The sequence below is a fragment of the Podarcis cretensis genome (genome assembly GCF_951804945.1).
Source record: "Podarcis cretensis genome assembly, chromosome: 3".
NCBI lineage: Eukaryota > Metazoa > Chordata > Lepidosauria > Squamata > Lacertidae > Podarcis > Podarcis cretensis.
Window position 1 is genome coordinate 18,181,255 of NC_137172.1, and position 26,225 is coordinate 18,207,479.

General features: G+C 46.6%; 1 protein-coding gene and 1 long non-coding RNA gene across 3 annotated transcripts in view; one reads left to right on the forward strand and one right to left on the reverse strand.

Moving 5' to 3' along the window:
- Positions 1-7,580: 7,580 nt before the first annotated feature.
- Positions 7,581-26,225, forward strand: part of LOC307211710 (two pore channel protein 2-like) — a 32,003-nt gene continuing 13,358 nt past the window's right edge. The window contains exons 1-9 of one of the 2 annotated variants that reach the window (XM_079968605.1): positions 7,581-8,154; positions 14,532-14,614; positions 17,113-17,227; positions 19,157-19,285; positions 20,368-20,484; positions 22,665-22,783; positions 23,546-23,647; positions 24,718-24,844; positions 25,137-25,338. In XM_079968605.1, the coding sequence (XP_079824731.1) occupies positions 8,011-8,154; positions 14,532-14,614; positions 17,113-17,227; positions 19,157-19,285; positions 20,368-20,484; positions 22,665-22,783; positions 23,546-23,647; positions 24,718-24,844; positions 25,137-25,338 (1,138 nt within the window). In that variant the 5' untranslated portion in view covers positions 7,581-8,010. Of the gene's footprint in view, positions 8,155-14,528; positions 14,615-17,112; positions 17,228-19,156; positions 19,286-20,367; positions 20,485-22,664; positions 22,784-23,545; positions 23,648-24,717; positions 24,845-25,136; positions 25,339-26,225 lie in introns of both variants that reach the window. The other variant, XM_079968604.1, reaches the window with a different exon arrangement.
- On the reverse strand, positions 19,156-23,954 carry LOC307212129. Its single transcript, XR_013836854.1, has 2 exons — positions 23,897-23,954; positions 19,156-19,242 (listed from the first exon to the last, which is right to left on the reverse strand). It is a non-coding gene; the product is annotated as an uncharacterized lncRNA (long non-coding RNA).

Sequence of the window (26,225 nt, forward strand, 5' to 3'; positions counted from 1 at the left end):
GCCCCCTCAAAAATTCGTTTGGGGGGGCTCTGCCCCCCCAATAATTTAAGAAAAACAAAGCCACTCCCGATCTAGAGAGGGGGTGGGGTTGCGGGCTCTCGACCCATCAACAATCTCGCGGGGCTGGCGTCAGCCCCGCGAGAAGCGGGGATTCCCCCTAGCTCATTAATATTCACCGCCCACGGCGGCAGCCAATCAGCTGCCGCAAAGGGCGGGCCCTCACAGGTTCACTTAAGGTCAGGGCAGCCTGGGGCTCGCCCCTTTCGTTCCCCCAGCAGCAGCGGTTTGGAGGTCTTGGGCCCCCCCAATATTTTTTATAAGTCGGTATGGGCCCCCGCCCCCCCAATATTTTTTATAAGTCGGCGCCCCTGGCAGCCGCCTATCTCAGGAGACAATAGAGGACTGCTCCTTTGGGGGTGAAATCAAACCACTGGAGATTTACAGCTCCTGCTGTGGCTGTAGAGACAGATATGGGAGAGACATGTTTTGTTGCAGCTGGGGCAGGTGCATCAAGGTGTTTCTTCTCTTTGTGTTCATCCCAGAGGTCAGTCCTCCTCCGATCACTGCAATGGATACATGACTTAACTGTCTCAAGGCACTACGGTCATCTGCAAGGGATTCCCACGTGACCGGGTTCATGTTACAGTTGCAGTTGTAACAGAGTTGCTCTGCCAATGGGCCTGGTGTCTTAATAATTGGCTCTCATGCATTTGAGAACTCCATCAGGATTCTAGATAACATGAAACATCTGTAGGCACACACCTGTGCCTGCATAGGCTCTGTTCCAGGCAAAGGCAAACTCGGCCCTCCAGATGTTTTGGGACTACAATTTCCATCATCCCTGACCACTGGTCCTGCTAGCTAGGGATCATGGGAGCTGTAGTCCCAAACCATCTGGGGGGGCAAGTTTGCCTATGCCTGCTCTGTTCTGAAGTAATTTGTACAAACATCCACATGAAAGGCAGAAGGGGAACACATCTTTTAGGATGATGATTGTCATCTACATGTTTTATGAGTATTAAAAGTATTTTTTTTAAAAAAAAAAATCCAAATCTGTCTAATATACTGGGACACCATTTTACTTGACCAAAAATGTCTCTGCAGTGTAATCCTAACTGTATCTACTAATATTTAAGTCCCACTGAGTTTAATGTGACTTACTCTAAGGTAAGTGGGGTGAGGATTATGGCCATAATCAAATTAACTCAGGGGTCGTCCTCCAGATGTTGCTGAAGTACAACTCTGAAATTACAGTGGTACCTCGGGTTAAGTACTTAATTTGTTCCGGAGGTCTGTTCTTAACCTGAAACTGTTCTTAACCTGAAGCCCCACTTTAGCTAATGGGGCCTCCTGCTGTTGCCGTGCCGCCGTCATGCGATTTCTGTTCTCATCATGAAGCAAAGTTCTTAACCCGAGGTACTATTTCTGGGTTAGCAGAGTCTGTAACCTGAAGCGTATGTAACCTGAAGTGTATGTAACCCAAGGTACCACTGTATTATGGGTTCCTCAGGTCCCATCAACAGGTTTGTTTCACTGCTTTATGACATTTTGTCAAATGCTACTTTTACTGCAAATCAAAATCATAAGACCTGGTGGGAACACAACTGGTCCAAGGTCCCATATACATCTGTTTTGACTCGAAGAGGGAACTCTCCCTGAAAATAGCACATAGTTGGTACTTAACACAGTGATTCGTTCCTTTTGTACATGGGGGTGCTTCACACTTAGGCTGGAGGGGCTGCCAGGATGCTGGGACCTACCAGCATAAGTGATGGAACTGCCCAAGGTAAACTGGTTGAGGACAAAAGTATTTTCTGACATCTCATTGATAACTGGACAAGCAATTCATCCCTCCCCTTGTCTGGATCTTGGATTTGTTTGCAGATTCAAATCAAGGCCAGAAAAAAACAAGGAATTGATTTGGCATCTTTTTATAGCCGTCCAGGACACAATTGTAGGTTTTGGAAAAGCTTATTTTCTTTTTAAAATAAAAAATTGCAGTGGTTTTGATTTAGATCATGGAACCCTTTGTAATTATAGACCACAGATCCTTTTCCTCCTGGTATGTTTTATTGTTGATTTAGTAAATCACTTAGCTGTATCCTAAACCTCTTTATTGGCAATCGTGACAATTTACCTTTAAAAACTATTTTTTCGTTATTTCTTTTTTTCTGAAAAAAATGGGAGGGAAAACCTTACAACTCCCATCAGTCACAGCCAGCATGACCAATGGCTGGGGATGATGCAAATTGTAGTTCTGCAACATATTAAGGGCCAAAGATTCTCCACCCCAGGATTAAGCCAACCGCATTAAATGCTGCAACCCTGGTTTTGTCATTTCTGTTTCCAGTTGTTTTGTTGTTTTTAAATCTATATGTTATTCGTAAATTGAGGTGAGACCCTTTGGGGTTAGTTGGTGGGAAATTCAGTGTTATAAATGAATTGCCCATTCCTTTTTTGGATCCTTAACATTTCTTTTAGCTTTATAGCACTTGTAGCTGTGATGGGGGAGGGAAGGAACAGAGAAGTGTGGCTGCAATCATACACGACATAAAAATGGAAACATGCATATATTGTGGGATGCCAGAGTCTTGTGGCATCTTGAAAACAAATGGATTTATTGTGGCATTAAACTTCCATGGATTACAGCCTCTTCATCTAATGCATTTAGTGTTATCCCGATTTGTAGGTCCACATATCATCTTCTTCTTCTTCTTGTTGTTTTGTGGTACTTTTGTTATCTGTTTGAAAAACGAATAAAAATTATTATTAAAAAAAAAAAAAAAGATCGGACCATCTGTGCATCTGGCTCAGAATTGTCTACAACAGGGATGGTGAACCCGCTGGGGAAAAGCCACAGCATAGCCAAAGAACATCTGCTTTGCATGCACAAGGTCCCAGATTCAGTCCCTGGCATCTTCTGGCCAAGCTGTGAGAGACTCCTGCCTGAAATTCTGGATAGTCGCTGCCCAGTGGCATAGAAAACTATAAGTGGAAAGCAGTTTCCTGATTCCGGGTGCCAGTGCATTCAGAACACCATCCAAGAAGAGTCACTCACTCTTGCTTGATCAGTGGATCTAGTTTAACTTACTTGAATCTAGTTCTCGGTGAAATCAATGGGCCTTAAGTAAAGGTCTTCTTCCACAGATTCCATTGGCACTTCACTTCAGTTAGTTGGTTGGCAGCCGCCATAGGCACTGACTCCATGGGGCCTGAGGGGGCCCGAGCCCCCTCAAAAATTCGTTTGGGGGGGCTCTGCCCCCCCAATAATTTAAGAAAAACAAAGCCACTCCCGATCTAGAGAGGGGGTGGGGTTGCGGGCTCTCGACCCATCAACAATCTCGCGGGGCTGGCGTCAGCCCCGCGAGAAGCGGGGATTCCCCCTAGCTCATTAATATTCACCGCCCACGGCGGCAGCCAATCAGCTGCCGCAAAGGGCGGGCCCTCACAGGTTCACTTAAGGTCAGGGCAGCCTGGGGCTCGCCCCTTTCGTTCCCCCAGCAGCAGCGGTTTGGAGGTCTTGGGCCCCCCCAATATTTTTTATAAGTCGGTATGGGCCCCCGCCCCCCCAATATTTTTTATAAGTCGGCGCCCCTGGCAGCCGCCTATCTCAGGAGACAATAGAGGACTGCTCCTTTGGGGGTGAAATCAAACCACTGGAGATTTACAGCTCCTGCTGTGGCTGTAGAGACAGATATGGGAGAGACATGTTTTGTTGCAGCTGGGGCAGGTGCATCAAGGTGTTTCTTCTCTTTGTGTTCATCCCAGAGGTCAGTCCTCCTCCGATCACTGCAATGGATACATGACTTAACTGTCTCAAGGCACTACGGTCATCTGCAAGGGATTCCCACGTGACCGGGTTCATGTTACAGTTGCAGTTGTAACAGAGTTGCTCTGCCAATGGGCCTGGTGTCTTAATAATTGGCTCTCATGCATTTGAGAACTCCATCAGGATTCTAGATAACATGAAACATCTGTAGGCACACACCTGTGCCTGCATAGGCTCTGTTCCAGGCAAAGGCAAACTCGGCCCTCCAGATGTTTTGGGACTACAATTTCCATCATCCCTGACCACTGGTCCTGCTAGCTAGGGATCATGGGAGCTGTAGTCCCAAACCATCTGGGGGGGCAAGTTTGCCTATGCCTGCTCTGTTCTGAAGTAATTTGTACAAACATCCACATGAAAGGCAGAAGGGGAACACATCTTTTAGGATGATGATTGTCATCTACATGTTTTATGAGTATTAAAAGTATTTTTTTTAAAAAAAAAAAATCCAAATCTGTCTAATATACTGGGACACCATTTTACTTGACCAAAAATGTCTCTGCAGTGTAATCCTAACTGTATCTACTAATATTTAAGTCCCACTGAGTTTAATGTGACTTACTCTAAGGTAAGTGGGGTGAGGATTATGGCCATAATCAAATTAACTCAGGGGTCGTCCTCCAGATGTTGCTGAAGTACAACTCTGAAATTACAGTGGTACCTCGGGTTAAGTACTTAATTTGTTCCGGAGGTCTGTTCTTAACCTGAAACTGTTCTTAACCTGAAGCCCCACTTTAGCTAATGGGGCCTCCTGCTGTTGCCGTGCCGCCGTCATGCGATTTCTGTTCTCATCCTGAAGCAAAGTTCTTAACCCGAGGTACTATTTCTGGGTTAGCAGAGTCTGTAACCTGAAGTGTATGTAACCTGAAGTGTATGTAACCCAAGGTACCACTGTATTATGGGTTCCTCAGGTCCCATCAACAGGTTTGTTTCACTGCTTTATGACATTTTGTCAAATGCTACTTTTACTGCAAATCAAAATCATAAGACCTGGTGGGAACACAACTGGTCCAAGGTCCCATATACATCTGTTTTGACTCGAAGAGGGAACTCTCCCTGAAAATAGCACATAGTTGGTACTTAACACAGTGATTCGTTCCTTTTGTACATGGGGGTGCTTCACACTTAGGCTGGAGGGGCTGCCAGGATGCTGGGACCTACCAGCATAAGTGATGGAACTGCCCAAGGTAAACTGGTTGAGGACAAAAGTATTTTCTGACATCTCATTGATAACTGGACAAGCAATTCATCCCTCCCCTTGTCTGGATCTTGGATTTGTTTGCAGATTCAAATCAAGGCCAGAAAAAAACAAGGAATTGATTTGGCATCTTTTTATAGCCGTCCAGGACACAATTGTAGGTTTTGGAAAAGCTTATTTTCTTTTTAAAATAAAAAATTGCAGTGGTTTTGATTTAGATCATGGAACCCTTTGTAATTATAGACCACAGATCCTTTTCCTCCTGGTATGTTTTATTGTTGATTTAGTAAATCACTTAGCTGTATCCTAAACCTCTTTATTGGCAATCGTGACAATTTACCTTTAAAAACTATTTTTTCGTTATTTCTTTTTTTCTGAAAAAAATGGGAGGGAAAACCTTACAACTCCCATCAGTCACAGCCAGCATGACCAATGGCTGGGGATGATGCAAATTGTAGTTCTGCAACATATTAAGGGCCAAAGATTCTCCACCCCAGGATTAAGCCAACCGCATTAAATGCTGCAACCCTGGTTTTGTCATTTCTGTTTCCAGTTGTTTTGTTGTTTTTAAATCTATATGTTATTCGTAAATTGAGGTGAGACCCTTTGGGGTTAGTTGGTGGGAAATTCAGTGTTATAAATGAATTGCCCATTCCTTTTTTGGATCCTTAACATTTCTTTTAGCTTTATAGCACTTGTAGCTGTGATGGGGGAGGGAAGGAACAGAGAAGTGTGGCTGCAATCATACACGACATAAAAATGGAAACATGCATATATTGTGGGATGCCAGAGTCTTGTGGCATCTTGAAAACAAATGGATTTATTGTGGCATTAAACTTCCATGGATTACAGCCTCTTCATCTAATGCATTTAGTGTTATCCCGATTTGTAGGTCCACATATCATCTTCTTCTTCTTCTTGTTGTTTTGTGGTACTTTTGTTATCTGTTTGAAAAACGAATAAAAATTATTATTAAAAAAAAAAAAAAAGATCGGACCATCTGTGCATCTGGCTCAGAATTGTCTACAACAGGGATGGTGAACCCGCTGGGGAAAAGCCACAGCATAGCCAAAGAACATCTGCTTTGCATGCACAAGGTCCCAGATTCAGTCCCTGGCATCTTCTGGCCAAGCTGTGAGAGACTCCTGCCTGAAATTCTGGATAGTCGCTGCCCAGTGGCATAGAAAACTATAAGTGGAAAGCAGTTTCCTGATTCCGGGTGCCAGTGCATTCAGAACACCATCCAAGAAGAGTCACTCACTCTTGCTTGATCAGTGGATCTAGTTTAACTTACTTGAATCTAGTTCTCGGTGAAATCAATGGGCCTTCATCTAATGCATTTAGTGTTATCCCGATTTGTAGGTCCACATATCATCTTCTTCTTCTTCTTGAGTGAGGCTTGTCAAAAGTGTTGCCGGAGAGAAATGAAATGCAGAAAAGTGCAGACCTTGATAACTGCATACTTAATATGGTGATTTACAAAAATGCTCTCCATCTGAAATATACTCAGAGTCGCAAAGTGATTTCATGCTCTTTATTCAGCTCATAGTGGTGAGGAGGAATGAATGAAAGTCCCCTCAAAGTATCTGCTTTATATACATTATTTACACAATGGGCTGCACATGATTGGCTAATTCCGGAATTCTACTGTAAGCCAATCAGGTTGTGGATTCCCTTCTATCTGGAGCATGATTGGGTGGTTCCTGCCAACCAATCATACTGCTGCATTGTTCTAAGACCAGTCAGACTGCTGCATTCTGAATCCTATTGTTCTAGGACCAATCAGACTGCTGCCTTTTGGATCCTATTGTTCTGGGACCAATCAGACTGCTGCAGTTTGGATCCTATTTGACTCAGTACATAACACCATCTAATCTGCAAATGATAGCATTGAAACTCCTGATGCATTTAAAGCACGTGGCTGCCAATCTGCTACTAAGCTCAGTCCAAGGTACACAAATGGTGGGAGATGGAGTCCAGCAACGCCATACCTCCCTGATAGAGCGTCTGCCCTGCAAACAGACGGTCGCCGGTTCAATCCCCGCAGGCATCTCCAGGTAGGGTTGGGAGATGCTCCTACCTGAAACCCTGGGGAGCGGCTGCCAGTCAGTGTAGACAACACTCAGCTAGATAGACCAATGGGCTGACTTGAGTACTAAGGCAGCTTCCTGTGTGTTCCTTAAAAAGAAGGGACTTGCTTTCCTACAAGGATGTAGCGGGGTGCTGCTGCAAGGTGGCCATCCCGTGCGTTTTCAACAACCTCGAGTTAAACGTGCAGGGGATAGGGGCGTTTTTGAAATCCTACGACGCCCCTTCGTTGTTGTTTAGTCGTGTCTGACTCTTCGTGACCCCATGGACCAGAGCACGCCAGGCACTCCTGTCTTCCACTGCCTCCCGCAGTTTGGTCAAACTCATGCTGGTAGCCTCGAGAACACTGTTATATCATCTCGTCCTGTGTCGTCCCCTTCTCCTTGTGCCCTCCATCTTTCCCAACATCAGGGTCTTTTCCAGGGAGTCTTCTCTTCTCATAAGGTGGCCAAAGTATTGGAGCCTCAGCTTCATGATCTGTCCTTCCAGTGAGCACTCAGGGCTGATTTCCTTCAGAATGGAGAGGTTTGATCTTCTTGCAGTCCATGGGACTCTCAAGAGTCTCCTCCAGCACCATAATTCAAAAGCATCAATTCTTCGGCGATCAGCCTTCTTGATGGGGACGCCCCTTTACAAACCCCAATAAACTCAGCCGGGCTTCCTTTCCGAGGCAACCCACAGGGCGGATCCAGATTCTCGCCGGCCTCCTTTGCAGCGGGGGCGGGGAGGTGGAGGCACCCCAAAGTTTTGTTGCTCCACGACGAGCGCGGAATCAAGGCGCTTGGCGCAGCGCCTGCTCGCTCATCCATCCTTCTCCGGGGCTGGGAGTCGTTTCCGCTGCCCGGAGTCACGTGCAGCTGGGGATTAAAGCCTCCTCGGCGCCGCTGCAGCTTCGGGGATGGAGTCTGCGGGCCGGAGTCGAGTCGGGATCCCGCAACCGCCCGGAGTGCAGGAGCAACCAGACTCCGCAGCCGCGCAACCGCCGCGCAGCTTAGCCGGAGCCGCGCCCGACGCCGCGATGGGAGACTCGGCGCAGGAGGAGGTGACCCGCCCAAGACTGGTTCTTGCGCGACGGTGGCGAGGGGAGGAGAGGGGAGGTCTCCGCTTGGAGGGGCTGCATCTTCCCCGTTGCTCTGCTGGTCCCCCTGCAGGCCCAGCCCAAGCCTGCGCAACTCTCTCCCCCTTTCCCCCGGGGCTGCTTTGCTACTGCAAATGTTTCCACGGGCCCCCACTTTTTGGAAACGAGAGATTTCTTTGCATCGCGCCTGCTTGCACCAAACACCAGCTGCTCTAGCAAGTCGTTATTTTTCTTGGGGTAAGAGTTTGCCCATTTCTGCAGCTGTGCCTCTGGACAGCTAGTTGTGTGGCATCTTCAGCAACTTTCCTTCAGCTCCATGGCGTACAAAAGCTTCTCCTGCGTAAAGGGGCGTTTGGGTGGGCAGGAAGGCACGCGTGCAAACTTAAAAGGTTGGCAGAGACTGCTGCTCTGCTGGCCTGGCTGCCGCTTCTCAGTCTTTTAAAAAAAAAAAAAAGCTGAGCGAGGCGTTTTCGTCGCATTCCTTGGCAAAGGCGAGATCCGTTATACAGGCAGAGACACAGCAGCTGCTGCCTGGGGTGGAGCAATTCAAGGGGTACCTGCGGCATCCTGCAAGCAAAGGTGTGTCTTGCTGGGCTGACTGGCGCCTTGCCGACACCCATCGAGAGTCCAGCCCAGCAGACTCCATGAGGCTATTGCAGGCAATCTGGCCTCTGCTTTTCCCATCACAGTCCAACTTAGGATGGCAGTTCTGTTTCAGAGGCTGTGTACAGTGGTACCTCAGGTTACATACACTTCAGGTTACATACGCTTCAGGTTACAGACTCTGCTAACCCAGAAATAGTGCTTCAGGTTAATAACTTTTCTTCAGGATGAGAACAGAAATCGTGCTCTGGTGGCGCAGCGACAGCAGGAGGCCGCATTAGCTAAAGTGGTGCTTCAGGTTAAGAACAGTTTCAGGTTAAGTACGGATCTCCGGAACGAATTAAGTTCTTAACCCGAGGTTGTTGTTGTTTAGTCTTTTAGTTGTGTCCGACTCTTCGTGACCCCATGGACCAGAGCACAACCGGCACTCCTGTCTTCCACTGCCTCCCGCAGTTTGGTCAAACTCATGCTGGTAGCTTCGAGAACACTGTCCAACCATCTCGTCCTCTGTCGTCCCCTTCTCCTTGTGCACTCCATCTTTCCCAACATCAGGGTCTTTTCCAGGGAGTCTTCTCTTCTCATGAGGCGGCCAAAGTACTGGAGCCTCAGCTTCACGATCTGTACTTCCTGTGAGCACTCAGGGCTGACTTCCTTAAGAAACCTGAGGTACCACTGTACATATTATGGGCTGGAAACGCAGTTAGGTTGTTCTTTTTCTCAATTTGGATCACAACTGGGTCTTTTAAGTGGGACGGGAATGCAAAAGTTCATAAGAAACAACCAGATGGATTTGGATTGCGACTAATGTCGTGCATACACTGCTTCCCAAATCGGAGTATGGATGCAGAGTAAATGGGCTTGTGCGCACAGCCATGGTAGCTTCATTATAGAGAGTCAGACCATTGGCCCATCTGTTCATCCAGCTCAATATTGTCTGCACTGGATAGGGGGCTGCTATCTGGGGTTTCATATGGAGGAACATTCTCAGCCCTCGCTGGAGATGTCTGGGGTTGAACATTGGGAACTTCTACCTGCAAAACTGCCACTGAGTCACAGCCATTCCCAACAGCTGATGGAAAGACTTGATTCATAAAAGCAATAGGTGTTCCTCTTCTCACATTATTTAATGGTGATCAGTGCATTAGATTTCCACCCCCCTGTTTTGCTTGACATACTTGGGCTGTGCCCAAGTTCTGCTTGAAAGAGGAAACCCTGTGAATTTAGATCAACTAGACTGGCTTCTTGGTGATATCCTTACTGTTATCAAAATGAACAGAAGAGCATCCCTGCTGGTTCAGGTCAGCATCCTGTGTCTCTGTAGTCAGCCAGATGCCCATGGGAAACCTGAAAGCAGGAACTGAACACAGGTGCATCTCCCTTCCTGCAGTTTCCAGCAACAGGCATCCGTAGGATGAATACTCTCACACAGAAGAGGACTCTGGCAAAGCAGTTTCTCCTGTGACTTGAGCTCTCCCTCCTGATGAAGAAAGCAAGGTTGTTTTCCGCAAACCCTTGCAAGGAGAGCCTACCTGGGGCTTCCCTTACCAGGTTTCAAAGGTGCTTGTTAGATGCACCCAATCCTTAATACAATCTTAGGTGGAAGCTGTAACTTCAGTCCAGGCAGGATCGTGCCAGCTTCATCAAGGGGATGGAGCAGCTCCACTAAGGAAAAAGACTGTAGCTCTTGCAGCTTTTTAGTTTCGAGCAGATGCACCGGGTTGCGCCCAACGTTGTGGGGGCCATTGTGCTTGTGTGACTTCAAGTACACAATGATGTCCCTGCGTGTTGGAAAGAAGCCGAGAGAATAGCTTCAAAGAAGGATTAGACAAATTTAAGGGACATGGGTGGCGCTGTGGGTTAAACCACAGAGCCTAGGACTTGCCGATCAAAAGGTTGGCAGTTCAAATCCCCGCAACGGGGTGAGCTCCCGTTGCTCGGTCCCTGCTCCTGCTAACCTAGCAGTTCGAAAGCACATCAAAGTGCAAGTAGATAAATAGGTACCACTCTGGCGGGAAGGTAAATGGCGTTTCCGTGCACTGCTCTGGTTCGCCAGAAGCGTCTTAGTCATGCTGGCCACATGACCCGGAAGCTGTACGCCGGCTCCCTCAGCCAATAAAGTGAGATGAGCGCCATAACCCCAGAGTCGGACACGACTGGACCTAACGGTCAGGGGTCCCTTTACCTTTACCTTTAGACAAATTCATGGAGCAGAAGCCTCTCAGGGGCTACTTCCATGGTATGTGTGTGGAGGGGGGGGATTCCCACAGTGGTGTTGCATGTCTGAGGTGCTTATAGCACCTCTGCAATACAGCATTAGGAAGATAGGATCAGGGACGCGGGTGGCGGGTGTGGTCTAAACCACTGAGCCTCTTGGGTGTGCCAATCGGAAGTTCGGCAGTTCGAATCGGTGTGACAGGGTGAGCTCCCATTGCTCTGTCCCAGCTCCTGCCAACCTAGCAGTTCGAAAGCACATCAAAGTGCAAGTAGATAAATAGGTACCACTGTGGCGGGAAGGTAAAAGGCATTTCTGTGTGCTCTTGTTTCCATCAGTGTCCTGTTGCGCCAGAAGTGGTTTAGTCCTGCTGGCCACACAACCTGGCAAAGCTGTCTGTGGACAGACGCGGGCTCCGTCGGCCTGAAAGCAAGATGAGCGCCGCAACCCCTTTGACTGGACTTAACCGTCCGGGTCCTTTACCTTCTACCCTTTTTTTAGGAAGATAGAGGACAGCCTTATATGGAGTCAGACCATTGGTCCACCTAGCATAGAACTCTCTACACTGACTGGCCACAAGTCTCTATGGTTCCTGGCAGTGGTCTCTCACACACCTCCTTGAAGATGCTGGAGATCAAACTTGGGGCGTTTTGCATGCAAAACAGATGCTCTACTATTCAGCTATGGCTCTTCCCCAAGAAACTTTTCACAAGAGGCCCCAGAAGGGCAGTGCAACTGCTGGGATGGTCCCAGAGTCCTGCCCACTTGTCCTCTGCAAACTTTGGAGGGTGGCTGGGGCATCTGGGTGTTGCACGTTGCGTCAGAGGCATGACACACCTGTGAGGAGGATACCACCAGCTCCAAGTTTAGGAGAAAGGATGAGGTTCATTATTCCTGCCAGAGGGGTGCACTCATTGCAATGATGAATGTTGCAGTGGACCCCTGACTTTGATATTTGCCACACTGGAGATCAAAACGAGCTTTCTTTAAAGGGGGGCACTTAATGGCTTGGCTTTAAAGGAGGGTTTTAAAAAAATTATCTGTGCAAGAATGGGCAGCTTTGTAACCTAAGTAGGGACACTGTGGGACTTGTTTTAGTTCAGCCCGCCAACATTCGGGGTCACATCGGGACATACGAAATGTCACTTTTGTTGCAACAATGCTGAAGTCTCTATCCAACTCAACTGTGGCTTGTCTCAGAGCAAGTATTTTGGAGTGCTTGGCCTTTACAATGTTGCATGCCCAGAGCAACCTCATTGCCTGGCTTGATATGTAGCCAAAGCTCTTCTCAGTGGAAGTTGTGCTCAAATTATAAGCGTCATTGCCAAAGGATACGGGGAGACCAGTGAGAGGGGTGTGGAGGAAGCAGATTGTTGTCTGGTATTATGGAAAGCAAAAGGACTCCTTTCCTTGGCAGTTGCCCATCTTCTTTTAAGGTGTACAACGTACTAGATTCCTTTCAAGGTGTACAGTGTACTGGATTCCCCTGCCCCCTTTGATCTAAGTCAGAAGAGCAGTAATCAAGTAATCTGTTATGCTTGGAACAAGCTGTTTCTTGTGAGACGACTACTACTTAAAAGCTTTAAACAGTTACCCATTGCATTTTAATAGCCAAACAGTCCACTTGAACTAAACCTTTGACAGCGTTCTGAATTGCATAGCTCTTGCTGACAGATGGACTTACATTCTGCCACTTTATGTCTTACTCTGTGACCTCTGAACCTGGGAAGCACGTGGCTGGTGGTCTGCAGGCCGTGATCCGAATGACGTGGCAAACAATGCCCAGCTGTGTGTGCGCACACACATTGTGGACTACTAAAAGGCTGGAGCTCTTTTCTCTTGTCCTATGGCCCTGCAGCCAGACCCTACATATACTGGCTTTCAAATAGTCTTTAGGCAGTGGGAGTACTGAGCATGTTAGCAAAATCCTTTCTATGCGCTGTTGTATTTTTACATATGGTGATGATGGAGAAACCTCCATGTGTAACTATGATCAGCGCCGGATTTATGTATAAGCTAAACAAGCTATTGCTTAGGGCCCCACTCTCTTGGGGACCCCCCCCCCCGAAAAATTAAAGGAAAACAACCTGGATGTACATTTCCAAAATATAAGATAAAAACAAAATGGCTTTAGATACCTGTTAGGTCCGTAAATTACCATATAGCATATATTCAACACAAAAAACAGCGGCAATTTGCTGTTGACATATAAAGGGCCCCATTACCTTCAGTAGCTTAGGGCCTCATCAAACCTAAATCCGGCCCTGACTATGATTCTGCAGTAAGGTGGAGAAGAGGTAAAGGAGCTGTAGGGCAGAGGTGGGGGGACTCGAGGGCTGCATTTCCTAACAGGGAACTTTCTGGGGTCCGCACAACAGTGGCAGGCAAGGCCAGGCCCAAATATAGACAGAGAAAAGGACAATTGGCTGCACTCCAGCCAGGGACGCGGGTGGCGCTGTGGGTTAAACCTCAGAGCCTAGGGCTTGCCGATCAGAAAGTCGGCGGTTTGAATCCCTGCGAAGGGGTGAGCTCCCGTGGTTCGGTCCCAGCTCCTGCCAACCTAGCAGTTTGAAAGCACGTCCAAGTGCAAGTAGATAAATAGGTACCGCTCTGGCGGGAAGGTAAACGGCGTTTCCGTGCGCTGCTCTAGTTCGCCAGAAGTGGCTTAGTCATGCTGGCCACATGACCCGGAAGTTGTACGCCGGCTCCCTCGGCCAATAAAGCGAGATGAGTGCCGCAACCCCACAGTTGTCCGTGACTGGACCTAATGATCAGTGGTCCCTTTACCTTTACCTTACATTCCAGCCATGTGAAAGCTAAAGGTTTCTGTTCCACATGGAACATGTGTGTGCATCTCTTTGAAAATACTCCATGCAGGCAAGCAGGAGGCATTATCCCAGTTGAAGAAAACAGACAGACGTAAGTGGCTGGTCAGAGACGGGCATGCCAAGGTGCCATGCTAACATCCCAGAAGGTGGGGTGCTGTTGCTTACTAGGGAATGGTGAGTTCAGCATAGCACTAACACCCTGGCAGGAACACCAGATCAGTTCTGCTGGTAAGAGCATAAGGAGAGCTTGCTGAATCAGGCCAGTGGCCCATCTAGTCCAGCATCTTGTTCCCACAGTGAACAACCAGATGCCACAGTGGGTAACCCCCCCAGGCAGGGCCCAAGCACAAGAGAGCTCTCCCTATTTTTAGCAACTGACATTCAGGAGCATGGCTGCCCCCGACAGTGGAAACCAAGCATAGCCATAATGACTAGTAGCCACTTATAACCTTTGGTTATGGGTAGGAGAGAGTATATTAATTGCAGTGTATTCCTCCAGATGTTCACCCGTGTGGGATAAACAGAGGTTCAAAATCCCATCCTTGGCAGCAAAATTAAAAGCATAAGATTTAGGCTGTCAAACCTTGTTTTGAGCAAGTCCATCTATGAAGTCATCTTAAGTCATCTTGTGAATTAAGTCTGAGTGTGGAGCAGTCAAAGTGCAGCCGTGTTGAAAATGTATTCCCTCTTTACAGCAGAGTCTTCTCCTGGCAGCAGCGTATGTGTATGATGCTCAGTACAATAGGAACATCCCCTTTGATACCTCTCCACGGGCAGTCAGGTAAGTGCATGGTTTGGGGGCGTCATGCTTAACACTCTGATGCATGCTGCAAAAAGTGTGTAAGGTTGCTGAAATGTGAGAGTGCCTTGGCTTCATTAATTTTTCAGGCTGGGTGTGTTTGTGTTGTGTTTAATATTAAATAATAATAATCATTTATTATTTATACCCCGCCCATCTGGCTGGGTTTCCCCAGCTACTCGGGGCGGCTTCCAACAAAATATTAAAATACAATAATCTATTAAACATTAAAAGCTTCCCTAAACAGGGCTGCCTTCAGATAGTTGTTTTTCTCTTTGACATCTGGTGGGAGGGCGTTCCACAGGGCGGGCGCCACTACCGAGAAGGCCCTCTGCTTGGTTCCCTGTAACTTGGCTTCTCGCAGCGAGGGAACCGCCAGAAGGTCCTCAGCGCTGGACCTCAGTGTCCGGGCAGAATGATGGGGTTGGAGACACTCCTTCAGGTATACTGGACCGAGGCCGTTTAGGGCTTTGAAGGTCAGCACCAACACTTTGAATTGTGCTCAGAAATGTAATATTAAACCTTGCGCAGTAGCGTAGGTAGCCAGGAACCGGGGGTGGTCTGCACCGGATTTGGGGGGGGGACAGTCTGTAGGGCGGTATGGGAGTCTTAAGTGTGGCACAGTGGTTGCTACGCAGGGGTTCGGATTCTGGGCGGCAGGTGAGCTTGCGGGCGGCACGTCAGTTCCTTGGCTTTTAGGATGGTGCAGGAGGGCGGAGCCACTTCGTGTCCCAAAATCGGCCATTGCCCTAAAAAAGCCAGGTCATGGTGCTACAGTGGTACCTCGGGTTACAAACACTTCAGGTTACAGACTCTGCTAACCCTAGAAATAGTACCTTGGGTTAAGAATTTTACCTCAGGATGAGAACAGAAATCGCACGCCAGCAGTGTGGCGGCAGTGGGGGGCCCCATTAGCTAAAGTGGTACCTCAGGTTAAGAACAGTTTCAGGTTAAGAATGGACCTCCAGAATCAATTACCATATTTTTCGCTCTATAAGACGCACCCGAACATAAGACACACCTAGTTTTTTGAGGAGGAAAACAAGAAAAATCTCTCCATCTCTGCGCAGCTTCTCTCCAGCAAAGCGGGAGGAGGAACAGAGCCCCTTCCGTTTCTCCTCCCGCTTCGCTGAAGAGGCGCTGCGCAGCTCTCCCTCTCTGCGCAGCGCCATTCACTCCATAAGACGCACACACATTTCCCCTTACTATTTAGGAGGAAAAAAGTGTGTCTTATGGAGTGAAAAATACGGTAAGTTCTTAACCTGAGGTACCACTGTACAAGCTACGTGGAATGAAGATGAGGCCTGTGCTGCTGTGGTTGTCTCAAAAAGTGTATTTTTGGGGTTGTAGCACAAATGTGGCTAATATGGCATAATGCTGTTTTTGAGCAAGGTTGATACTGAAGATTCATCTTGTTGTTGGTTTTCTCCAGAATAAGGCTTTATGATTCCTCTAGCAGCCTTGTTCCCAGCACTGCTCAAGAATTTTCAGAAACAAACAGAAGTGCCGTGGTAACATTGGTTGGATAAAAATCAGTGTACTTTTGAAAGGTTAGGTCCGCCGTCCCGATTCAAAACGGCATTCGATTGTATCCAAGCATAGAAGAAAATTGGTTCCTTGAGCTCGGCAACCATCGTGCAAAATTTGGATACAGTATCTTATGTGTTGCCCAACGGCATAGCAACAGACAGATAACTTCCTTTATTTCTCCAATAGATTTTATTAAAGTTCGAAAAAAGATATCAAAGGTGGATGTTGGATACCCAAGAAATGAATCTAAATAAAAACACAAACTCAAAAGAGAAAAAGAGAAAAGGGGAAAGAAAAAAAAGGGGGGGAGAGAAAAGAATATAACTTCTGATTCTTCGTCTGTCAGCTATATATAGAAAATTATTCCCAACATCCACTCCAGGATAATACCGAATAATTCCACTTTCTGTAAACCAATATTTTCTTCAATCCTCAAATCCAGATATCACAAGTCCAATGTCTTTTTCACACGAAAAGTCTATAAGGAATTTCCAGTCAACAATGATAATTATTTTCCAAAATATAGCAGAAAATACCCAGCATTGCTCAGGAATGCTGAGAAACAAACAAAAAAAAAACCACACACACACATAAAAATACTGAGATTTATAAATGGGTAGTATAATGTGTTGGTTTCTAGGGCTGCGCTTTACAGTTCGCCAGCAACTTTTGATCCTTGTATGTTTTAAAGTCCCACCTTGTTTTCAGTGACTGCAAGTTTTATTCAATCGTTTCAAATATTGTGTTTTGATGCGGTAACCTGCCCTGGGACCCTCAGGAGAGGAGTTTAGAAATAAATGAATAATAAAATCTTAGAGGGAGGTCCTGGTGGTTTAGAGCAGGCTTTAAATATTCTCCCTGCTGTTGCCGCCACAACAACTGCGCTTGCTGGAGCTAGAGATCATTTTCCTACCGAGGTTCTCAGTTGCTTTTCCGACTTCTCTTCCCAGACTTTACTATCTGTATAACCACTGGACTATGCAAGCAGCTACCTACTTCTTTATATTTGTAGACCTCGCCCTTGCGCTGTTTGAAGAGCCAGCTGTGTACCTGCTGCCTTTTTTGGTAAGCTTTCAGGCAAATTGGGATGGCGAATAATTCCATCCTGATGTTGGAGGCTCGATAACGTGTGTGTGTGTGTGTATGTGTGCGCGCCTTAATCTAGAATGATTAACTTTGGCACAATTCTGCATATAAGAAACTTTACTCTCTTTCTCTTTTTTAAATAATAATAATAATAAATTTTATTTATACCCCACCCTCCCCAGCCAGAGCTGGGCTCAGGGCAGCTAACACCAGTAAAGTTACAGTGAAAACATAATAGGGGAAAAGAACCAGGTTAAAATGCAATTTAAAATGCAGCCTCATTTTAAAAGTAGCCCATAGATCAATACCATAAGGGGAGGGAAACATAAGGGTCAGACTGAGTCCAAACCAAAGGCCAGGCAGAACAGCTCTGTCTTGCAGGCCCTGAGGAAAGATGTCAAGTCCTGCAGGTCCCGCAGGTCTCTTGTGTGACAGAGCGTTCCACCAAGTCGGGGCCAGTACTGAAAAGGCCCTGCATTAAGAAATACTTTTTTATGTGTCCCGAATCTTCTGACATTTCAGCTTTACTGATTGCCCATGAGTTTTAGTGTTATGAGAAAGGATGGAGAACTTTTTCCACTTTCTCCATTTCATGCCCAATATTATAAACGTCTTATCATGTCACCCCTTACTCCCCTTTTCCTCACTAGGGTTTCCCAAACTTGGGTATCCAGTGTGGTTTTTTTTACTACAACTCCCATCATCCCTAGCTAGCAAGACTAGTGGACAGGGATGATGGGAGTTGTAGTCCTAAAACAGCTGGAGACCCAAGTTTGGGAAATCCTGCTCTAAACTAAAAAGTCCTAAAGGCCACCACCTTTCTTCCTAAAGGAGTTGCTCCACCCCCTTGGTGGGTGGCTCTTTTCAAAACCTTTTTTGCACTGTCCTAGGCAAGCCTTCTACCATTTAATCCCTCCTGTCTGGAAACCGTCTGCAAAATATGCAGGGCAAAATATCCAGACTTCTGCACTGGGTTAATTAATTCTCAAAATACTTCATCATGCATGTGAACTTTCATAGCTTCCCACCTAATTAAAATGTCCTGCTTTTGCATTGATGTCTGCATATATTGTGTTACCCACAGAAGTTTATAAAACACCAACAGTGTGTAAAAATGCAGCACTCGATCTGCATAATTCCATATTAATTTGTATTAACATGATTTATTTTAGGAAAGAATCTTGCTCAATATTTTTTTCAGGAACAAGGTGACAATATCTTGCCAAATGGGAATTGTGTTAATTCTGTCCTCTGACCTGCTTCCATATGTACAGCCTCTGTTCTCCCTGACAACGAAATGTTGCTGTTTTTACTCTCTGCCCTCAAAAAAGAAAAAGAAAAAAAGAATCTCAAAACAAATTACCAAAATGTACTATCTATCTATCTATCTATCTATCATCTCTCAATAAACTACACACACAAAACAAATCCCGCTCCACCCCACTAAAAGTTAAGATGATAGGATCCAAAGGCCTGGGTGAAAAAAAGAAAAAGAAAATATTATTATGATTATTCCAAACACGTATTCAGTTTATTAGCTGCTGTTTTCCTGCTGCAGCAACTCAACATGATTCATTGATTTGGGTAAAGGGGATATGTGTTGGCATTTACCAGCCAAAATGTTGGCTGTAATGCTTTTTTGCCTGTTGACATATATGGGTTTTTGTAAAGAATTAGCTAGACGTGTCCTACCGCAACTGCCAGTGGTTAGCAACAACAGTAAAAGGAACCTGCATGCTTTTGACAGTGGGCTTGTGGAGACAACCACTGGGCCGTTCCCCATCTTTCCCTGTTTGCCACTTTCCCAAGGGGAAACTCTCTCAGACCCAACATGTCTGTTCCAGCCTAGTTGTTTTGTTTGTTAAAAGCCCATCTCCTTTTAAGCTGCTGCTTTTTCCATTCCAACAGGTTACCTCGCTGACCGAAGTCTTATGCCTTCTGGTTTTCTTCGGAAGGCTCTTTCATTTTGCGCAAGTCACTCCTCGCGACGTGTTCTGGAAGGATACAAAGAACATCTGCATCATGATAACCATCCTGGTCAGTTGTAGCTCATGCTTCCTTCTGCGAGTCATGGAAGGAGCAGTAGCTTAGCAGACTGTTCTTCTGAATGGCGCCGCCTTCTGCTGCTCCCAGTGTAGCAATGCCATGCTCAGTCTAGCCTGCAGTGTTGCTAGATACCGTTCAACTTGCGCTATTCTGCTTGTACAATTTCATACTCCTCCAGATTATAGCGTAGCCATGATGCCTGCACCAAAACCACATTTCAGTGCAGAAACTTAGGTCCAGGGTACCTTAAGAATCTCCTGAACCTTCATATTCCAGCTGAGAGCATCTGCAGGAGCGTCTGTGGTCGTTCCCTGAGTTAGTGAGGCTTGTTTGACAACAACAAGAAACTGAGCTTCTAGTGTCATTGGCCCAGTCCTGTGGAACTCCCTGCCAATAGAGATTCCGTAGGCGCCATCTGTGCCAACTTTTAAATGGCTGCTGAACACTTTCCTATTCCACCAGGTCTGTGCAGGCAATTAAAAATACATCACCCACAATGGTCAAATGATGTTCTGTTTTTAATTTATTTTGCTTTTAACTTGATTTTATTGTCCATTGCTGTAAACATCTGCAATATGTTTTTATGATAAATATTTTTTATAAACACAGTCATACCCTGGAAGTTGAACGGAATCCGTTCCAGAAGTCTGTTTGACTTCCAAAATGTTGGAAAACCAAGGCGTGGCTTCTGATTGGCTGCAGGAAGTTCCTGCAGCCAATGGGAAGCCGCGGAAGCCCTGTTGGACGTTCAGCTTCCAAAAGAACGTTCGAAAACCGGAACAGTCACTTCCAGACTCCGATCATCCGGGAGCCAAAACGTTCAAGAACTAGGCTGTTCGAAAACCAAGGTACAACTGTAAATAAATAAGCCTAGCATCTTTTGTTCTGTATAAGTGGAGCCAATCCACATCTCCTCTGGCTGTTTATTTGTACCAGACAGAAGTATGAATTGGCTTCTAGAGTCTTTCATTCCTCCCACGGGCTCCTCTAATTACAACGTTGTTTGGTTGGTTTGGACCACTGCTCCTTGAATTTCAGAGGTTCCTTCTCTCCTCACTTCCCCCCTTACCCAGATGACTTTGGTTGACCTGATTGTCTTCGGAGCTCTTAGAATCTCAAGCATACGTGGCGTCCGGTGGTCAAGGCCTTTGAGACCCATCTTCTTAATAAATTTTGCAGAAAGTCGCCAGGTAAGATTTTGGGGCCAGTGTTTCCATTGCCAGCAGTTCAAACCCAAAGAGATCCCCTAGTTAAATTAGCCATCAACTCTAAACTGTATGGTGTGCATATATATCAAAGAGAAGGGGCTTCAATTTTTTCTCGTCCGCCTGCTCCAGAGATCCAGCTGTAGAGTGCTTTCTGTTCTGAAACCATCTTCTGCTTTTTCTTTTCTCTATGCAAACAGGCAGGCTTAAGCCTGGCCTAGCTTTGGGGAAGCGGAAACACGAGGTAAGGCATGGCTGCGTCTCTGAAAGTTGGGGAATGGGGGTGTTGGGTGGGAATCCAATGCCACTTCAAATTATTGCAATTCCAGGAAGATGGTGGATTCTGAACCTCATCCTGAGTTGCTTCTGATGGCAATGCCAGGGGGTGGAAAGAACAGTTCTGCGTTAATTACATTTTTTGCATCTCCTCTGCTTGGGATATGAATTGAGAATTTGTATTTCTTCTAGTCAGGAAAGCTGAGATACCAGGGAACAGGAAGGCATGCTTTGGAAAAGCTCTGCTTTCAGAGCAAATTCCTACTGTTTCAGTTTAATGCAAAAGTGGGAGCTGAAGAAATTGGCAATGCTAATCGTTGGCTCTTATAAGCCCAGTCTAAGGTAAAGGTAAAGGGACCCCTGACCATTAGGTCCAGTCATGGCTGACTCTGGGGTTGCGGCCCTCAACAGCTTCCGGGTCATGTGGCCTGCATGACTAAGCTGCTTCTGGCGAACCAGAGCAGCGCATGGAAACACCATTTACTTTCCCACCGGAGTGGTACCTATTTATCTACTTGCAGTTTGACATGTTTTTGAACTGCTAGGTTGGCAGGAGCAGGGACTGAGCAACGGGAGCTCACCCCATCGTGGGGATTCAAACTGCCGACCTTCTGATCGGCAAGTCCTTGGCTCTGTGGTTTAACCCACAGCGCCACCCACATCCCTAAGCCAAGTCTAGTGCACTGAAATTGGTTGAAGCATGTACCGTTGTGGCTTCTTGCAAAAAAGGAAATGCAATTCTACTGAGGTTTTCAGCACTCCTGCAGTATGCAGATCTCCTGGGTGGAAGTGATCGGTTTGAGTTATGTGGCATAGATGCACAAAGAGCTCACATGTGTTCTCACTACCAGAATCCAGTGCTGGGCCCTCTCTGGTCAGGGATGGCAATGTTAACAGAGCCTAGGTACATTTGGATCCTTCAACCTGATTTGTACCTCAATCCTGTGATTGATTGGTATGTGATAAACAAGGCAGGTCCGTTGCCACATGATGGCTGCATTGCCTCAACTTTGGGTTTTGTGCTGTTTAGTTGGAGAGCTGCTTGGTTTGAAAGCCTGGTTCACGCTCAGTCCAAACCATCACAGAATCACAGCAAAGAACCGGCAAGAGGTGTCAGTAATCCAACTGAGTGCTTAAAGGATAAGCGGTCTGGGAGCGGCACAAAAACTCTCAGGGGATGCATACAGCCATCTCTGCTTTAGACAATGGGAGCTGGGAGTTCCAGCCACCGTAAGCCGTGATGACTTGGGCTAATGAGAGTCAGGAGTCCAACACCTGAGGCAGCCCAGGCTAGAGAAAGAGGATGTGATGTGCCGTTTACATATCACACCTGTTGTGCTATACTTGAAGCAAATGGCAGGTGGCCTCTGTGCATCCCACAATGATCCTGGGTCCATGTTTAGGGAAGCTTTTAATGTTTAACAGACCACTGTATTTCAATACTTTGTTGGAAGCCGCCCAAGGTGGCTGGGGAGACCCAGCCAGATGGGCGGGGTATAAGTAATATATTATTATTATTATTATTATTATCATTATTATTTATTTGGACAAGTTGGGGGGCAGGGATATGTCCCTTTTGGCCTGCAGTGCCTTATCTGCATGTACCACAGAGATTCAGTTTGTGCTGGAGGAGGGGTATGTTCATGTTGTCTAAACAAGCATGCCTAAAACTGGGTCTTGACCAGCTGTATGGTGCTCTGATGTTTGCTGTCTTTGTGATTAATGGCTCTTTTGAGCATTCATCTGATAAACTTTGGAGCTTTGGAACCAGGGAAGGGCATTCAGGTCTGCTTACTGTTGGGTCCATCTCTATAGGTTGGTGTTGGGTGAGGAAAGAATATAAACATTGCTGCTTCTCCTCCTAATGAAGGCCTCCCACTTCTTGACAGATCCGAAGAGCATTCCGTAGCATCCGGAACACTCTCCCGGAGATCACCTATGTCTTCCTGCTGTTTATGTTCAGTGTCCTGATGTTTTCTCTCATGGCTTTGAAGCTGTTTGGGGACAGGTAAGGAGATCGTCCTCCTCCCTCTCTTACTCTGAACCCAGAGGCTGCCTCACCTGCAAGTGAATATCAGGAAATATCTCCTCCACCAACCCCGAGAATATTCAGCAAAATGGTACCCTCAGTTTTGCTGCCTGGAAGTAAGGTGGTTTGGGTTTTTTTAGGAAGGTGTATTTTGTCTAGCTTCCTTTGCTCCACGGTCAAAGCAACTACTCTATTCCGAACTTAAAAATGGAAAGCGTAATGCTGGTGGTCAACAAAAGAGGTTTAAAGACTGTCTCAAGGCAAATCTAAAAAAATGTAGTATAAACTCCGACAACTGGGAAACACTGGCCTGCGAGCACTCCAGTTGGAGAACAGCCTTTACCAAAGGTGTCATGGGCTTTAAAGAAGCACGAACTCAGGATGCAAGGGAGAAACGTGCTAAGAGGAAGGCATGCTTGGCAAATCCACACTGTGATCAGCTCCCACCTGGAAACCTATGTCCTCACTGTGGAAGGACGTGTGGGTCCAGAATTGGCCTCCACAGTCACTTACAGACTCACTGTTAAGACCGTGTTTATGGAAGACAATCTTACTCAGCTATGAGTGATCGCCAAAGAAGAAGATATCTCTGTATGGCACACCAGTGGAAAAAGAGTCAAAAATGGATCTGAAAAACAACCCTTGAGCCATGTTATTTAGCTTACAGCCTCTTGAGCACATTGCTTGAAGTTCACGTTGGCATCTTCTGTGACTCTGTTTCCCTCTCCTCTTTTCTTTAAGGAATCTGAAGACTGTGGAAGGCTTGCCGTATTTTTCAAATTACCTTGAAATCGTCTTTGACATGTATGTGCTGGTCACCACAGCAAATAGCCCCGATGTCATGTAAGTATCTGCCTTGCCCCTCTGCATGCTTTTAATTTTTCTTGTTGAGTTGTAGTAATGGGATGTTTTCCTGGTGTAAGAGGGACATCAGCACCACCTTGGTGACGTGACAATCTACCGTACTTTTCTGTCTATAAGATGCCCCCATGCATAAGACGCCCCCTGTTGAGCTTTTTGGGGGAGGGGTATGCCCACGATTGTTGAGAAATTTTTTTTGGGGGGTGGGATGCCAAACCGAATATCACTCACCCAACTGGCAAACACTAACAATCGCAAGCAACAAAGCCAAATTGCCGAAGCAGCAGCCAATCCAAAGCAGTCCTTTAAGCATCCACAAATAACCCGCCCACCTGACAAAGCAGCAGCCAATCCAAAGCAGCCCTTGCAGCTGACACCATTCACCCACCCAATCGCTAGATCCTGCTCAGGGATGCAACCAATCACCTATCCCCCCCTCTGCACTACCCATGTATAAGACGATGACCCCCACATTTTTTACTTTACAGTGGTGCCTCGCAAGACGAAAAGAATCAGTTCCGCGAGTCTCTTCGTCTTGCGGTTTTTTCGTCTTGCGAAGCAAGCCCTTTGACAGCTTAGCGGATTAGCGCTATTAGCGGCTTAGCGGCTTAGCGGATCAGCTGATAAGCGGCTTAGCGGCTTAGAAAAAGGGGGGGAAGGGGGGGAAAACCCGCAGGAACTCGCAAGACATTTTCGTCTTGCGAAGCAAGCCCATAGGAAATTCGTTTTGCGAAGCACCTCCAAAATGGAAAACCCTTTCGTCTAGCGGGTTTTCCGTCTTGCGAGGCATTCGTCTTGCGGGGCACCACTGTATTTTGGAGTAAAAACCCCTCGTCTAATACATGGGAAAGTACGGTATTTTTCTGAAATGCACAATCCACTATTCAATGGCCAATCGGCAATCCCAGGAAAGCTTACAAAGTTTGGTGGTTTACATGAATCCAAATATCGCAAAACTGCTAAATATTATATACACAGCAGACAAGTATAGGATCAGTTAGTTCCTAGGCTTTTCTTACTTTCTCGGTGGTGATGCTGCTCCTCTCTTGTAGGATGCCAGCTTATGACTTCAGCTGGTGGTACTGCCTGTTTTTCATAGTCTATGTTATTATCAACACCTACATCTTCATGTCAGTCTTCCTGGCTGTGGTGTACAACAATTACAGAAAACACTTAAAGGTAAGCCCCGCCAAGGAAGGGATAAGAGATAAGTTGCAATTTTAGCTGAATCTGGGGGAAACAGCTTGAAGCATATCTGTTGTGTTGAGCTATTTCAACTGCTTCTCTTCGGTTTTCTCGTTGCAAACAGCTGGAAGTCCGTAAATTTTGATAATAAACCAAATTTGCAATGGGGGTTGAATAGGTAAGACTGGGGCAAAGGCCCCTCTGCCTGACACCCCGGTCAGGGCAGACAGTACTAAGCCGGGTGTTCCTCTTAAGTATATATTTATATATATATATATTCCCACAGAATGAGATCCGCAAACTTGCTTACATGAAACGCCGCAAGATGATAGAAGCCTTCAACCTCCTGAAGGTGAAGGAGGAAGCAGAGTTTGTCGTCAAAGAAGACCGCTGGAAGCGGCTTGTGAAACTGGTGGCCCCCGACATCAGCACTTCTCACCGAGAGCTCTTGCTGCGAATATGTGATGAAGAGCAGAAGGGCTTTGTGGGTGGGTAACAGCAGACTCAAGCAGTGTGGCTGGGAGATGAGGTTGCCGGGGCAGATGAGAGGGAGGGAAGGACAGCGGAAGTGGGTGGACTTTGGCAATATGGCACCCTGAGCAAGGACAAAATTTGGCGTCTCCTCCAACAGTATTCCTTATTTTCATGCCCTCCTCCTTCTTAACTTCCATTCTTCCCATGCTTTCAAGTGCACTATGCCCTAGTTGCAGCAGCTCAATCGCCCATCTGACCAGGGCCTAACTTTGAGTAGGTGTCAGGAGCTCGGCCTACACTCGATTAGGACCCTGGCAGAAACACATGCCCAACTGGCATGTTCTCTCCCTCCTGGTCTTTTGTTCGGGAGCTTCAAGAGCTTTCTTCTGCCCGAACATCACAGCGACTGATGCCAACAGACACTGGCACACTTAGGGATCTGCAGAGTTTGCACATTGTGCGTAACAGACCTCAGCAACTCAGCATTTTGGCTAATCTACTTTATTTACATATAAACACAGACGGAGCACTGCAACATGGCTCCCTCTCTCTCTAGCAAAGAACAAAGGAAAACAGTCCCACTTCACGGAACACAGTAACGCAAACATCCTGTCTCCGTCACTTCCCACTCTGTGGAGTCAAAACATACACAGTCATGTGATAGACAACAATCCCATGACTGCAATCATGGAGCAGGAATTCTAACAGTAGGTACCTGTATAGATATAGGCATGATGATGATGATGCAGATCCCCTCAGCTCTGCGCCCTATGTGGAGGAACCGCCTGCACCACCCTAAAACTGGCCCTGAGAGGGGGATGCGTCTTTTGAGGATGGAAAGTCAAAAAATATATTCTGAAAGCAGCCCACTGCTGCTGGACGCAGCTTTGTCAACATGGGT